We start from the raw sequence: 15,336 nt of genomic DNA on the forward strand, positions 1-15,336 counted from the left end.
GGTCAGATTTTTTTTTTCTTTAAACCAGGACGAATTAATTATTTTAGCTGAGATGGGCCTGTTCGCAGAATTGGAATTTGAAATTTGTCTGTGTGTATGTGTGTTAAAGAACATGGTGTTTGTATACTGTGCAGTGGTATCAAAGAATGGCTTTTGTTGAATTGACACTTTGTAAAATAACATTTGTTTTCGCATACTGGAATCTTGCATGTCCATTTTTTTGTTGGTTTTATTTTAATTTTTTTCAAGCAAAGCGAAAAGATTTCAATGATGGTTTGCATTGTCGCGAGTCTCAGAGTATTCCATAAGGCACTGAAGGAAAAAAAAATCAGTTTTTCCTATTGAAAGGTCATTGCACCATCAGCAATATTCGTGTCATGCCCGACACCAAGGAGAGTGGAATCTGGCTCAGGATCCTTGAAGCAGCCACGTTTTCGGTGATTCCTCTCATCACTTGCCTCCAGTGGGAAGGGATCTGAAAAGTAAAGGGGGGAATGTCAGTTTGAATGGGCTTTCTATTGGCAATCTAAGTGTGCTATAGCTCAGTCTATCTTGGACCAAAACCACAGCTGTTTTTTCAAACTGGCATCTCTGAGGCTGCACCTTGTTTGACTGCCTTTAGGCAACAGGTTTGTTTCAATTCTTTCCCTGGAAGCAAGTACTTTGCAATAGGTTAAAATTAGGTTCATTTTTTTTTTTTTTTTTTTTATGCATTGTACTAAGGAATACATGGGCATTGCATGAAGTCTAATTCAAAACGTTCATCACTTAGGATGTGGGTATACTAGAAGGCCTTAGTGGCATTTCAGTATAGGACAATGACAGTGTCAGGACAATGACATTGCAGAGTGAATTCTGATCGCAGAACCTGTGACAGGGGACTGTTTGCCTAGGACAGACTGTGAGTAGTCTTCTATGGCTGGCTCAATTGAAATCCATTTGATCATGAGAAGAAAATTTGCTGCTCATTGCCAGAAAGGTGACAGCTTCTTTCTCTTGATATCTACAACCTTAGTTACTGAAGTCAGAAAATAGCACATGGACTTTGAAGAGATAGCACATTCCAGGAAGAAGGCAGAACCCTAGTGATATCCACAAAGGAGCTTGCCTCCATGGAGTCTTTGCCCTGATATCATGGGGCTGATGGAGATGCTGTTGCTGCCCTCTTTTTTGGAGGCATTAACTAAAATGCCTCCAAAAATGCAGGGGCTTCATTTGCCCCCAACCCTGGAAACTTAAGGCCACATTCCTGCCTCCTCTTCAAGTTCATACCCATCTTCTCTATCCTTTCTGTCCATACTAATGGGGTCCTTTTTTTTCTCCTGGTGTAACTCTGAATTTTATCCCAAAAGAATGACATGATCACTGTCTACCACTGGCCCTAGAATAAAATTATCTGTAAAAATAAAGTCAAAGATGCACCTGAAGGCCAAAATACCCAAAGAAGCAGAATAAGACTAACATGAAAGCAGGTAAACCACTTCCTTGGAATCCCTATGGTCCAGAATCATATCTATTTCAGACATTTGGAGAAAGTTTATATCTATGGCATAAAGGTCAATGTCCCTTCTGACCTTCCTATTGGCCATGGGATGTCACTTCCCAGGTGCATAACTTTGGGAAAGTCACATAATCTCTCAGTGCCTCTGTTTCCTGTTTTTAAACAGAGGTAGATGAAATATTGGGTTGGCCAAAAAGGTCGTTCGGGTTTTTCTGTATGATGTTAATGGAAAAACCTGAATAAACTTTTTGGCCAACCCAATATTATCACAGAAGGAAAAGTCCTCTGGGGACAAAGAACATCACCACTTAACATAAGATGAGCTCTCTAAGGCAGGAACGCTTCCCCAGCAAGAATGTCTATAGCTGCAGAAGGAAAACAGATTCCTTCAAAATGGGCAGCATGAACAAAGTTGTTATTCTCTAGGAAGACTAAATAGAACTGTATTAGAGGAAAAAAGAAATCTTTTTCCTCATCCCCAGGCATTTTGAGCTCTTGAAAATGAGAAGGATTTCAAATATATTGAAGAAACCAAAGAAGCCAGAAGTAATTCTGAGCAGCAATGAAGAAATTGGAAAGAATTCTTAAAATAGTGAGCAGAGTCACCCGTAGGGTGCAGTGAGTCTGGAATGCTTCATGGCTGTTCACCTGCTCAGGCATGCTTCAGGCCCCTCTTCCAGTGGGTGATCAGTAACCCAGACAGTAGGTCATCAAGGGGTCATCTGCTCCTGATCCAGGGCTGGGTCTGAGGCATGGGTTCCCACAATGAGTCCAATAACCCCAACTCTACTTTCAGCCATAGCAAATGAGAGATGAGTCCCTCCTCTTTCAAGGATGCCTTTTTACTAACCAGATTTCACCTGGATCATATTCTTGCAGTTGATTTGCTCTTGAGTCATTTGACTGGTACCATAAACTCCCAAGGCTGGCTCTGATAATCAGCAATATAAGTAAAATCTCAGGGTGCTTCTCCATCTCTGTGACCCTGAATAGACCCTGACAGATCTAGGCCAACTCTAAGAACTGGAAACCATAATAACTAGGTAAGAAATTAGAAGTCCCTGTGAGATATTCCAGAACTTCTTGGGAAATAAAAGATGAATGAATGAAGACCGACATCCCCATGATGTCACATCACCAAACGGGCTGAGGACAGCTGAGAGGTTTCTATTTCCTGTCCAGCCTCCTTTGTGTCTTGACTGACACATGTCAGGTTTTTTCCCTGGTATCCTCTGGGGCTTTTCCTTTTTGTCTAGGGACTTCACAGACTTGGAGGACACATTTGTTTGCAGAGTCTCTCCCCAGGTTTTCTTTTCATCCTAGGGATGACTGCCACAGTGCCAGCTAACTGGGCTGTAACTGTGTTGGTATCATTGTCTATTCAAATGTGATTTTTGCCTCAGTTATCCTGAATCTTGCTTCACAAAATGGGTCAGCAAAGATGACTAAAGGAAAGCCACTGCACCAGAAGTTGCGGGAAGTTCATTTCTTGTGCTCTCCCCACCCCCTGGGTTGAGTGTTCTGGGCCTCCACTGGAAGACAGCAGCACCCTGCCCAAAGGTTTGCTGATCCCACTTTCTCTCTCTCTTTCTCACTCACCATCCCCGCTTCCTTCCTTAAGTGATAGGCTCTGAGACAACTTTCTCTAGAACCTTACTACTCCCTGGACCAGCAGCATCAATATGACCTGTGAGCTTGTGAGCAGGGTAGAACCTCAGGCCCCACCCCAGACCTGCTGCACACTGTCAGTCGGTAAGCACTGCTCTGGGACTTAAACAAGAGACTCAGATAGAATGGCTGATAAAAAAGAGGATCTGGAGGCTGTGTGATCCTAAGCCCTGCTCCTGAAAGCTTCCTTTTGCGGAAGTAGGAATGATTGAACATATACCCTTGTGTCAAGTACATCAGAAGGAGGGCTAGTGGAGGCTAGGTGAAGTCCCTGAAGACACTTTTGTAAAGAAGTAAGACATAGACTTAGGATCTGCTCTTCATGTGATAGGATCCCATTGGGGTTTCAAGATTTCTGGAGACCACCAGGCCATGAGTGGAGGGTGGTCACATGGTTTAGTGAAGGATACAGTTATAAGAGGACAAAGAGCTGGGTTCTAGTCTGAGAACTGCCAGTACTCAGTTGTCTTGCCTTTAGCAAGTCATTTGATAGGGCCAGTGCTTAGTTTCCTAAAAGAGAAAATATTGGCTTGACCAAAAAGTTTGTTCAGGTTTTATGGAAAAACTCCGAACGTTGGCCAAGCCAGTGTTTTCTGCCCCATTACCACAACTGTGGCAATAGAGTGAGAGCACTTGGAAAACTGATATGCAGATTTCAGGTGTATTCTTTTCTTTGGATGCCAGTATCTTTGAATTTGGGATAATTCACCTAGGTTGAAATCACTTGGGTACTATCCTATGAGGAAGCAAATAACATGCCCCCAGTTCTAATGGGCCTATTTAACCTACTCAAGAGTAAAATATTTTAAGCACACTGGAACATGAAATGCTTGCATGCAAACAATGCTAATTCCAGATGAATCCATCTTTGATCCATTCAGCAATGCAATGGGAGCACTTTGTTAGTGGGTTAGTCGTATACTGAATATGTTGTGACAGGAGGTCTGCAGCAGGAAAGAACAACTAGCAACTTCGTCAAACAAAAGAATGCCATCTGTGGTGAGGACAAGTGATTTATGTGGAGGAAATATTTAAACCTTGGCTAAATTGAGATCCACACCATGAAATATGTGGAGGTCAAAAGCACAAATGCATTTAGAAATTGAAGCTCATAGACATTAACTCATGAAGTAAAAATTCTCCCACCTACAATAAGAGCTATGAAGTTGCTAATTGTTCATTTCCACTTTCGATAGGTATGTTATTGATGACAGATGCACTTGAAGGTAACTAAACATATTCTTGTAAACACTTCTGAGATGGAGATGTTATCCTAACTCAAGCTTGCCTTTGAACATGTCTGAGTTATTAGTGAGTTTTGGCTGTAGCTGCCAGAGTCAAGGTGGCATCAATCAGGCTCATTAACGTATGAGTTTGGGAACAGCCAGGAGCAGGGGTCCTAGACTGTCCTCTGGGAGACACTTACCTGAATGAACATCAGTTCCAAGAAAGGGACAACAAAGGAACTCACAGATTAAAGCAATTGTCTTAGGTTTACACTTAAGTGAATCACCACACCCCTATAGAAGCACTGCCTTTCTCAAGGGGGCAGCTCCCCATTTCCATTTTCATTTTAACATCAGTTCCAGAGAGCTGCTTTCTCTATAGCTGCACTGTCCAACGTGGCAGTCACCAGCCACAGGTTACTACTGAACACTTGATATGTGGCTAATGTGAGAGTTGAGACGTGCCATAAGTATCTATGTGAAACACACCCCTGATTTCTAAGACTTAGTATGAAAAAAGAATGTAAAATACCTCATTCATTTTTTACATTGGTAACAAGTTGAAATGCTAATATTTCAGATATACTGAGTTAAAAAATATATCATTAATTTTGCTTGTGTTACTTAAAAAATTTTTTTTTACTTAATAAAATTTATTTTTTAGAATAGCTTTAGGTTCACAGTAAAATTAAGTGGAAAGTACAGAGAGTTCGCATAGTCTCTGTTTCCACTTGTTGTCTTCCATTATCAATATTAAAGTGGTACATTTGTCACAATTAATGAACTTATATTGACACATCATTATCCCCCAGGGTCCATAGTTTACATTAAGGGTTAACTCTCGATGTTGTATATTCTATAGGTTTTGACAAATGCAAAATACCATATGTCTACCATTACTTGTGTTACTTTTGAAAATAGCTACCAGAGCACTTAAATTACACATCTGGTTCACAAATGTGGCTTGTAAATATTCCCATTGAACAGTGCTGCTCTAGAGAACTTTTTTTCCTCTTAGGTTGCAGACCACAATTTAATTACAAGGATGCTATTAGAAAAGCTCTACTGTCTGACAAGAAAGCACAACTGTTGTTTTCAAAGAATTAAATGGTTGCAAAGAATAGACAATTCTTGAAACAATAAACCAGACCAAAAAACAAAGAGAAAAATAAAAGAGATTAACGTACAGTAACGTAAGCTGATTAGTGTACTAGACCTTAACCGTACCCCTAGATCTTAACACTCTCTGTTCCATACACGTTGTAGCCTTCTCTGTATGTAGCGTAATTTTGAGTGTTGGTGGCAGGAGCAGGCTTAAAGTTTTGGGTGTTCTTTGTGAGTTTCATGCGTTTGGACTCTGCCCGCGATTTGTAACAGAATTCTATCAAAGCCACCATCATGGCCAGCCCCAGACCTCCGACAAGTATATAGAAAACGCCTGCCACATTGCTCAGGCTCAGAGCGCTGGTCTTGTCCTAAGAGAAATGAACAAGGCGATTAGTTCTTGAGGAAAACAAAGACAATGGAACATTATAATACATTGCAACAGTATACAATAGTTCTAAGTCGTAAAATAACTAGACATTGATGTAAATGTTATGACTCAGCTCTGGCAACTGGTGGATGTTTCACAATGGCCAGTAAGACAGCAGACTGTGCTTCTGTTGACAGCTGTGATCCTCACCTAAATATTCTTTTATTTGGACTCCTTAAATCCTTTAGTACCTCAAGATGGTGTCAACAACTAAATAAAACAACATTCGGCCATGGGAGCAGAAGTGTAAACACAAGCACAATTTAGTCCTCTGCCAGCTTGCATAAACACCGTTTGCCAGAGTTGAGCAGTGACATAATCTCTATTAATGTAACACTCTTTTCATTTGGGAACTTGAAGCACTCTTTCCCCTCTCTGCCCCGCAACACCCCTTTCTCCCTTGTTCTTCCTGTGTCAACAACTAGTTTTTAAGATAGCAGGTGAGTATGTTAGCGGTTCCTGATATTCATATTGGGGGGAATTACTTCACAAGGGTTTGTTTAAAAAGGATTAGCTCGCTCTTTTCACCCAGTGGTTGAGAAAGAAATTGCTCCCTGTGGGGGCTGGTTGCTAAGGTCTCATCCTCAGGGGAGCAAATCTCTGTGCTGTGGAGACAAGGGCACAGCACAATGAATTGACTCTGTTCCCGCTTCCTGGGAGTTTAAGGAAACCCTCAGGAGGACCCAATGGGTCCTGAATTGGCTCCATACAAATCAGAAAACTTTTCCAGGAGTCTGATGATTGAAAAAAAATCCAGCTCATTTTTAGCTTTTACTCCAGGGAATGTAGAGAATAAACAGAAAAAAACAAAAAGAAAAACAAAAACAAAAAAACCCCTACACTTATCTGATCTCTATTTAAAATGGAAAGGGGGGTGGGGGGAAATCAAGGAAGCCGGTCAGTGACTTTCAGGTCAAACTATGCAAATCTGACTAAGCTATCTGCCTGTATGAAAAAGCAGATACTGAACTGCTGAACAATGGAAAGAAAAAAGTTGGTGCCTCGAGCCCTACCTTGAGGTAGGACACAGCAAGGGCCAGGAGCCTTTCTTTGACAAAAATAAAATAAAATAGCATTTTGTAGTCTTTTTAGAGGGAATGTAACCATTTTGCTGCTGAATACAATAAAAGGGAATACCCACATTGTTAAGCCAGTGAATAGAGTATCTCATTCAAATGATAGCACAGTTAGCAGATGATGGCTATGGCTGACACTCAACACTGGAGCTCAGCTGGTCCTAGTATCATGTAAAGAATTAAATATAAAGATAATTTGGCCATGTTCTGATTCGATTTTCATAAGCGCCAGTCCTGTACTTGTTTACTTCAACAAAAAGGCCAATTGAAATTGAATCGCATTTTTGGGAAGAGGGGTATGGACATGCCTCATCTCTATAACAACCTTGCAAAGAGTCTCTCTTCTAAGATGAATGACAGCTAGACAAGTGATAAGAATCTCTGTGACTTATGAAATGATGGATCGCCTCCTTAAGGAGGCTGGTGAAACCATCTGCAGGGATATTCCACAGTCCATTAGGAAATGGATCAATTTCTGGTAACTTGCCCTCTCCCATTAGATTTGTATATGTATGTGATTTTTGATGGGGGAAAAGTGTCCTTTGCATGACTTATGTAAGTTGTAGCAACAAAGTTTCAAGTTCCTCCAGTTTAAGTTTCATAAAATTCCCTGTTGTGGGATGTAGAAAACCAGTAGCAAAATGGTTCACTGCACAAGGAAAATGAGTGGCATTTCATGAAATGAATTAACTGATACCACAATATTAGTTTGAAAAAAGGAAAGGCAAAAATTGAAACTCAAAAAGAATTTTCTTAGGGGGGCAGGAAGGAGGCGGGGAAGAGTGTTTCATGCTTATCAATGTGATGTTATCCTGAGAATGTATACCCTTAAGGAGCATGCGACTGAATTTTAGAAGTATTACGTACAGAGATTCAAATAACACCTTTGGAAGAGAGAAGTGTGACAGACTTAATGAAATTCGAGATCCAAATAGATGCTGAACTCAATACGACAGCAGCTGAGAGGAGGCTACTCATTGTGCTTACAGAAGCCAGTCTTTGTTATTTAATTCTTTGACTGTTTTCAGGTGGGCTCAAGATAATATAGTCATAATCAAAGGCATTAGCAACTACAAAGTCTCTGAAACTGTAAAGAGGTTAAGAAAAAGTACTGTCACAACTGGATGAATTTTTTTTTTTTTTGGTTGTTGTTCTGTTTTTCTCTTCGAACTCTCGAAATGTGAAATACAGTAAAACCCCCTTATAACACAGCTCATGATTGTACTTCTTTGGGAATGTGTTGGGCCAGATTGAATTCCCTGATCACAATAGCTTGCCGGGAGTCCATGAGTGATGTCACGTGGCAGGCCTCTAAGGCTGGTGTTTGCCTTAAACTTTCAGCGCTGGTGTTATAAAGGGGTCCCACTGTGTCAGGGAGTGTGTGTTGGGAAGGAAAGCCGTTTTAGGGTAGAAAATAAACAGTGGTTCAAAATGTGATTGCTAATCAGTACAAAAAGACCTTCAGCGACTGACCTTACTCCCGGAGTCCTTGGCTCCACACTCCCCCTTATCGTACCACCATTTGTTTTTCAGCTTGTCTAAGATGCCTTGTTCACTGAGTTTCAATACTGCAAGGTTTACAGGCGTTCTTCACGTGGGAAATAACATAAATAACATTATATTATGTTATTTTATGTTATTCAAGCTTCAAACTACTTTAAAACTATAGAAAGCGATAAAGCAGGGGGCCCTGGCCACAGAGTAATTTTAGACACTGCAGGCAACCTGAGCATTACCTTATAAAAATTAACACTACAGCAACGCTATATTTACCAGGGCCTGCCCATATCGCTTTGAGTAATCGGCACACACTGTTAAATAATGAGGATAGAAAAAAGGCACTCCTCAGATAGGCGGTGTGGGGTGAGGAGGGTTTCCCCTCAGTGACAATCGTCGGCGGCAGCTTGCAGTAGCTTTGTGATGGAGGTGTGTTAGGTTTGATCTAACCGGGTGTCTTGTTGTACTTCCAGACAGAAAGCAAGTTTTATGGTGGAGTGGGGAAGGGAACGGGGCCAGAAGGGGAGGCATTTCCATATGTGGAGACAAAAGGATGAATTCCAGCAGAATAGAAGATAGATTCTATGTGACTAGCACGCCTTCTGATTAGTTGTCCTTTATTACACAAATCTGCTGTCCAGCTGAAAATGATCTTCCAACAAACTGTACTACATACATGTCTCCCCAGACTGAATTCTTATGCCATACTGGTCTTAATATTAACAGTATAATGTGGACTTCTGAGTTCTGGATAAGAATACTTTCAACAGTGTGAGATCTGGTCTAGGGATTGTTTTTGAATTACTGATCGGCTGTCTCTCTGATATGGTTGTATGTCTATGGCCAACTCAGGTCACCAGAAGGTGAACTAGATTGTTTTAAAATGGATTATTAATATGGCATGACCTGAAATGGCAAACTGACTCCGCCTCTATGGCAGTGCTGTAGAGGAAGTTTAGATAAGCTGTTACAGTCAAATGAAACTTGAGAGCCACTGCGTAAATGCAGGAAACCCTACTGGTCCTAGGGTAATGATTTTTTCTTTCGGAAATTTCTTCAGCTGTAAAATGGGAATAATGACTTCTACAGTTTTCTTTCTAGACCTAATGAATCTTATAGGATCTCTAATAACTTTAGATTTAAAATGCATTATAGAGAGGGGGTGGCATATTTGTATTATGAGGCTATGAACTACTGTGTGTTCAGACTCATGTGAACAATATTGCCAGTACTAGTACTTGTTTTTCTGAATGCTACCAATTTTCAAGGAGGAAACAGGTATATTTGTGTAACTATGAACATTCCATAGAATTTCTGAGTTTATTTTGGGTAACATGGACCCATCAACATATCCCAATCGTTGACAAGACTTCTGTTGTCACAGAGATCTGTTCTCTATCAGACCATCCCCAAAGCCTGTTTCCTTTCTTTTCCTCTTTGCTGTTGAGAGCAGAAGGTCCATCTCGAGATATTCTGAGAAACAGATCATCATGTAAGAATAATAGGCAATTTCAGAGTACTTAGGATTTGTAAAACTATAAACCTTTAGTGTCAGGGAGGTGACACTTTCTTGGTTAGTACTGAACTTGGCAGCCAGAATATCTATCTTTTGTATATCACCAGGAAATTGAGGTCCTTTTATATTTGAAACAAGTTCCTTCAATCAATGCTCAGAAGCTTAGGCTTCTCAAGTGCTGGCCAGAGTTGCTTGGAACGCAAAGAAACAAAAGTTATTTAAATAAAAATGCGAGCCTCTTTAGGATATTATTAGCTGTGACAGTCATCTTAGACTTTTTTTCTTAAAGAACAGACAGGCCGTCTATGGCCATGAGATGAGTGTTGGAATTGCCTTCTCCCCTGGTCTCCACTGTCTAGTCTCCTCCTCTCTCCTTTCTCCTATAATCTTTTCCTCTATCACCACCACCTCTCCCTCAGTGCTATGCCTTAAACTACATTTTGGCATCCAGGCTCAGGATTATAACACTTGGCTCAGATTGCAGGGGAGATGTTTTTCAATAACAGATACGTCACTGATTCCTTCAGGACCATAGGAAAAAGTATAATGCATTTTTTTCTTCCTTTTCATGCTTCCTCTTTTCTTACTGCAAAGGGCCCAGTGTCTTCATGCTGCTCTCTGACTAAGCCCTTACCAGGCCCTGACCTCCTTCAAGCTACTGTATTCTTCAAATGACTTCAATTTCTTTAGTTATGGCTGCTCTTACTAGATCTCAGGAACAGAGCAGTCTGATTAAAGGCACTCACACTAAGGTCCAAATAGAGATCTCTCCCTAGAGATCCTAGGTTTAAAAATAATTATCAACACTTAAGTAAGCTAGGGTTGATAAAAGTGGGGCATGTTAGTTTAGAGCAGTGGTTCTCAAACTGGTCCAGAGACCCCTGGAGGATCCCTGAAATCTTTTCATCAGAGGGTCTGTGAGGTCAAAACTATTTTGGTATTAATACTAAGGTGTTCTTTGCCTTTCTCACTCTTATTATCTCATGATGTACAGTGGAGTTTCCTGGAGGTAACATGGCATGTGATATCACAACACATTGAATGAAGAAGTAGATATGAGAATCCTATTCTCTTATATTAAGCCAGATATTAAAGATATTTGCAAAAATAGGACAATGCCACTCCTCACTGATTTTTTAAAAAGCATGCTATTTATGTGAATATACATTGGGTTTATTATTTTTAAATGTTATTAATACATGATTTAAAAATTGTTCCATTTTAATTTCTGATATGGTAAGCATTAATAGACATAATACATATGAACAAAATCTTTGGGGGTTCCCTATAACTTTGAACTGTGTAAAGGGGTCCTGGGACAAATAAGTACTGGTTTTAAAGGAGGGAAGGCTTTTCCTCTGCTGGGCCTATTCTGGGCTGCCACCCTCCACTCTTGTCAACATCCAGGCTGAGCATTTAGCATCCAGGTCAGCAATCTAGCATCCTGCTTTTCTGACAAGTGGCCTACCCTTGCCTTAGGCCGTGGAGTGGCTCCCTCAGAATGGTTGGTAACCGCTCTCTACTACCATAGTCTGTACAGTGGAGGTTGCCTTAGAGCAATGGTTCTCTATTAGGGGTTGTTTTGCCCTTCAGGAAACACTGGGCAATGTTGAGTGATCTTTCATTGTCACAACTGGGGAGGGGGGCGATATAGGCATCTAGTAGGTAGAGGCCAGTGATGCTGTTAAACACCCCACTGTGTGCAGGACCGCCCCCACCACAAGGCCCCAGATGTCAATAGTGCTGTGGCTGGGAAACCCTGCCTTAGACAATCCAAACCTCATCTGATGCCCCAGAACTTCAGGGAAATCTGACAAATGATATATCCTTAGAAGTTTAGTCTTTGATTGGAAAAAAAAAATCATAGGGTTTATGAAATCTGGCAGGGAACCAATGTGCATTTGGGAACTTCTAAATAAAAATGAAGAAGAGAAACAAACATTTTAAGCAGCAGCACAGCCAAGCAGCATAAAAGCTGTAATCAGAAATCACAGATAATACCACTTAACAAGGTTAGGATAGCTGCCAAGAAAAGAAAGTACTTTAAAGGCCAAATCTCCTACAATTGTATGTTGCTGCAGGGTAGAATAAATTCCCAAGATGGCAGAGAAAAACTGCTTCTATCCACATAATTTTCTCTGTTACTGTACCTTACTGGATGTATTGCCAAACTCAATTCAAATCAACCAAATGTATTGACTTTCCCCTCCCAAAACACACACACACACACATACACACAGACACATACAATTTGGTATTTTAAAGAAAGTAGAATTAGGTGAGCAATTGGTCACTTTAAATGTCACTTTCCTCTTGATGCCATTTTTGCTCCTCACCCTAATATTTTCTCTCCCCCTCTTCCTCTTCTATCTTGCCTTATTATTTGTGCCCAGGCCTTGTGTTTCCCCCTAGACTATGTTGCTCAAGTGGAAAGACCATAGCTTATATATTTGTATTCCCCACTTAGAATAGTTCTCTCAAGAAATATTTTAATAGAAAGCTCTTTTAGCATTTTGTTTTCCAGCCTGGCACTTGACACATAATAAAATTATTATTATTGGTCAAGTTTAATAATCACTTTAAGAAGGTAGATTCATGGCCTCTGTAAGTAAAGCAATCGAGGCACAGAAAGGGTAAGTAATCTGCTCTAGCCTGCACAGCAAATTATTGGGCAGGCCAGAAGGCAAATTGATATCCATGCAACTCTGCACTGTACCTTCACCAATGGAACACAAAAAAAGGGGTGGCAAGCCCGCATTGTTTTTGTTCTTAGAACTTGGATGTTCATAATGAATTTTTTCTTTAGGGACCGTCAGTTTCCAAATAACTCTCAGCCTAGCAAGGGTAGGTCCAGCAGCTGGGGCCTTTCACCGCTGTGGTGCGGTGGTATGTCTCCAGGGCTATGTTTCAGAGCTATGACTGCAGGCCCTTAACGGGTACCTAAGAGAATTAGAAGTCAGAAATATTTACTGTCCTTGCTTCAATAGAGAATGGAAAGAATTAAACAAAGTAGGTCAGATTCGTATCATGGAAATTAGTTAGCCATTCTCCCCTCTGAAGGGCTTGCTGTGAGTATTTCCTGAGTGGAGTCCTCTTAAGGCAAAACCAAAACAGAACAAAACAAAAACACAGGTCGTAGAGCTTGGGAGAGGACAGGAGTGCTTTGTAATTTCAGGGGGTCTGGGAACACCCCCCACAAATATTTTCCTCACTGGTACATGACATTCCATCAAGGGAATTTCACATCTTTAAGACGGAGGAAACTTCCTTATTAAAATACAAAGCTTCATGAGAAATGGGAAAGGAAGCGGAGTGTAACTGTTTATAAACTCCAACTCTTTGTTCTGTTTGGTTTAAATAATGGTCTGGGGGGTTGGGTGGAGGAAAGGGTGTAAATTCCTCCTATGGAAAGGCTGTAAATTGCACCTATAGCATAAAAATGTATGTGGATTATGGACCAGATGGAGGGGATAATAGTAAGTGTCACCTAGATAGTCAGTTAATAGTATGTGGAGGGAGCACTGACCTGAGACAGAATGATGGTTCCTGAGTGTGGGGAGCAGTCATGAAGTAGCATCAGTTTTTTTTTTGAAATTGGGGTAGTAATGTAATTCATAATGCCTTGAAAATGAGTTCTATTTTTGAAGAAAACATTACTGGCTGATACAAATTTCTGCTTATCTCTGCCATCCCCACCTGGCAACAATCAACAACAAAGCTCTGTGCTCATTAATCCAGGGCATCCAGCCCCAGGTGGCGGTTGTCTAGGTTCCCAGCTCATTTCTGGGAGCTATGAGCCAGCCATTGCAAAGTTCAATGTCATCTTAGTGCCGGCCAGTGTTACATATGCAGACAGTTTTAGGATAAGAGGAACAAATTTTTTCTCCTGTGAAAGTAGAAACTGCTTATTTTTTTTTAAGTACTTAAAAATTTTGATTTCAAAGGAACTGTCCAATTTATTTTTTAATTTTGATTTCAGGAAATACCTAAACTACGTAGATTTGAGCCATGTTAGATTCTTTTTTTATAAAGAAAGAAATGTGGAGAAAGTGATGTGAGGGTGCTGTTTTCCCATAGTGAAAAGAAGAAAAAATGGCCTCGTGAGTTAGTGACCAAGTTGATTCCTCCATATGGTGTTCCTAGAAGGGTTGAGAGACAAGGTTTGTACTATGGATATAGTTCTAGGCCTGAAACATATAGGAATCGAGGGTGTTGTAAGGTTTATCTATTTGAGAGACTGTGCAATATATTCTAGTTTAAGTGGCTTCTTTTCTCCTTTCTGAGCAGGGACACCTAAAGAGCAAATGTCTGTTTAATTAATTATACCAAGAGATGGTGCCCTTAGGAAGGACAGATATATGTGTAAATACGTAGGTCATGGAGGGAAAGACAAGGAGATGACGGAGAAGTAAAAGAAATATATGAGTAAGGATGGTGTATTTGCAACATTTATTACAAACTTGCTCTAAGAACACAATGTCTGAATGATGATAACAGAAACTTATCACAGCCTAAGCTGGAAGCCCTCCCCTTATGCTATGATTTATCCAAAGCTCACTCCAAGTTACTGCATTTGCTTCTTGGTACCTAGTGATTTTTTGGAACAACTTCTAAAAATTATCTTCAGTCCAGTGGAGGGAGAAAAGCCATCTATCACTGGCTTTTCTACTGAAGATATTTCAGGTTTTCATGGTGACAGTTCACCTTTTCAAATTGCTCACTTGTTTCCCTAGCCTTTTCTGGAGAACTCCTAGTATCATTCAGGAAATCACAGGCAGGAAGGCAGTTACAGACATCTCTGCCCAGGCAGGACTTGATCTATTAAGTTGAAGTTAATTGATGACCAACCAAGAGAAGATTCATCATTGGATAAAAGGATATAGTCAGAGTCCTTGATATTCTTTTCCATAGGTTACCTGGGCATGTTGTTGGAGGCTATGCCCTAGACTACATTAGTATTCTGGAGCCCCTTTAAAGAAGCTCGATTTATTTATTTTCACAGGGGTTTCTGGATGCAGGATTCTAAGAGAATGAAGACTTAAGTTATTTTAATCTTTCTACCCTTGGAGAAAGCCTGAGAGCAGGCACACATGACTGCTGGCAATACTGGATCCTGGCCACCCAAGTGACCCTCATTGCACAGGGGCAGCTACAATGATTTGCAGAGTTAGACAGTGCTTAGCTGCTAGACTCTCACTCTGAGACAGTATTTATATCATGTAGTTCACAAATGTAGCTTAAACCTATTTAACTCCTTGCTAATGAGATCATAACTTAATGTAAGTGCAAAGAGCAAATTCAATAATGCATGCCTATAA

At 40.5% G+C, this 15,336-nt stretch overlaps 1 protein-coding gene across 2 annotated transcripts in view; it reads right to left on the minus strand.

Annotated features, from left to right (window-relative positions):
* Nucleotides 1-208: 208 nt before the first annotated feature.
* The window catches only part of GRIA3 (glutamate ionotropic receptor AMPA type subunit 3), a 307,649-nt gene continuing 292,521 nt past the window's right edge, over nt 209-15,336 (minus strand). The window contains exons 14-16 of one of the 2 annotated variants that reach the window (XM_005889307.2): nt 8,479-8,593; nt 5,623-5,870; nt 209-475 (exon numbers count right to left, since the gene is read on the minus strand). In XM_005889307.2, coding sequence (XP_005889369.2) covers nt 5,625-5,870; nt 8,479-8,593 — 361 coding nt within the window. In that variant the 3' untranslated portion in view covers nt 209-475; nt 5,623-5,624. The remainder of the gene's footprint in view (nt 476-5,622; nt 5,871-8,478; nt 8,594-15,336) is intronic. The other variant, XM_005889308.2, reaches the window with a different exon arrangement.

Source organism: Bos mutus, chromosome X, assembly GCF_027580195.1.
Source record: "Bos mutus isolate GX-2022 chromosome X, NWIPB_WYAK_1.1, whole genome shotgun sequence".
In the NCBI taxonomy this organism is placed as follows: domain Eukaryota; kingdom Metazoa; phylum Chordata; class Mammalia; order Artiodactyla; family Bovidae; genus Bos; species Bos mutus.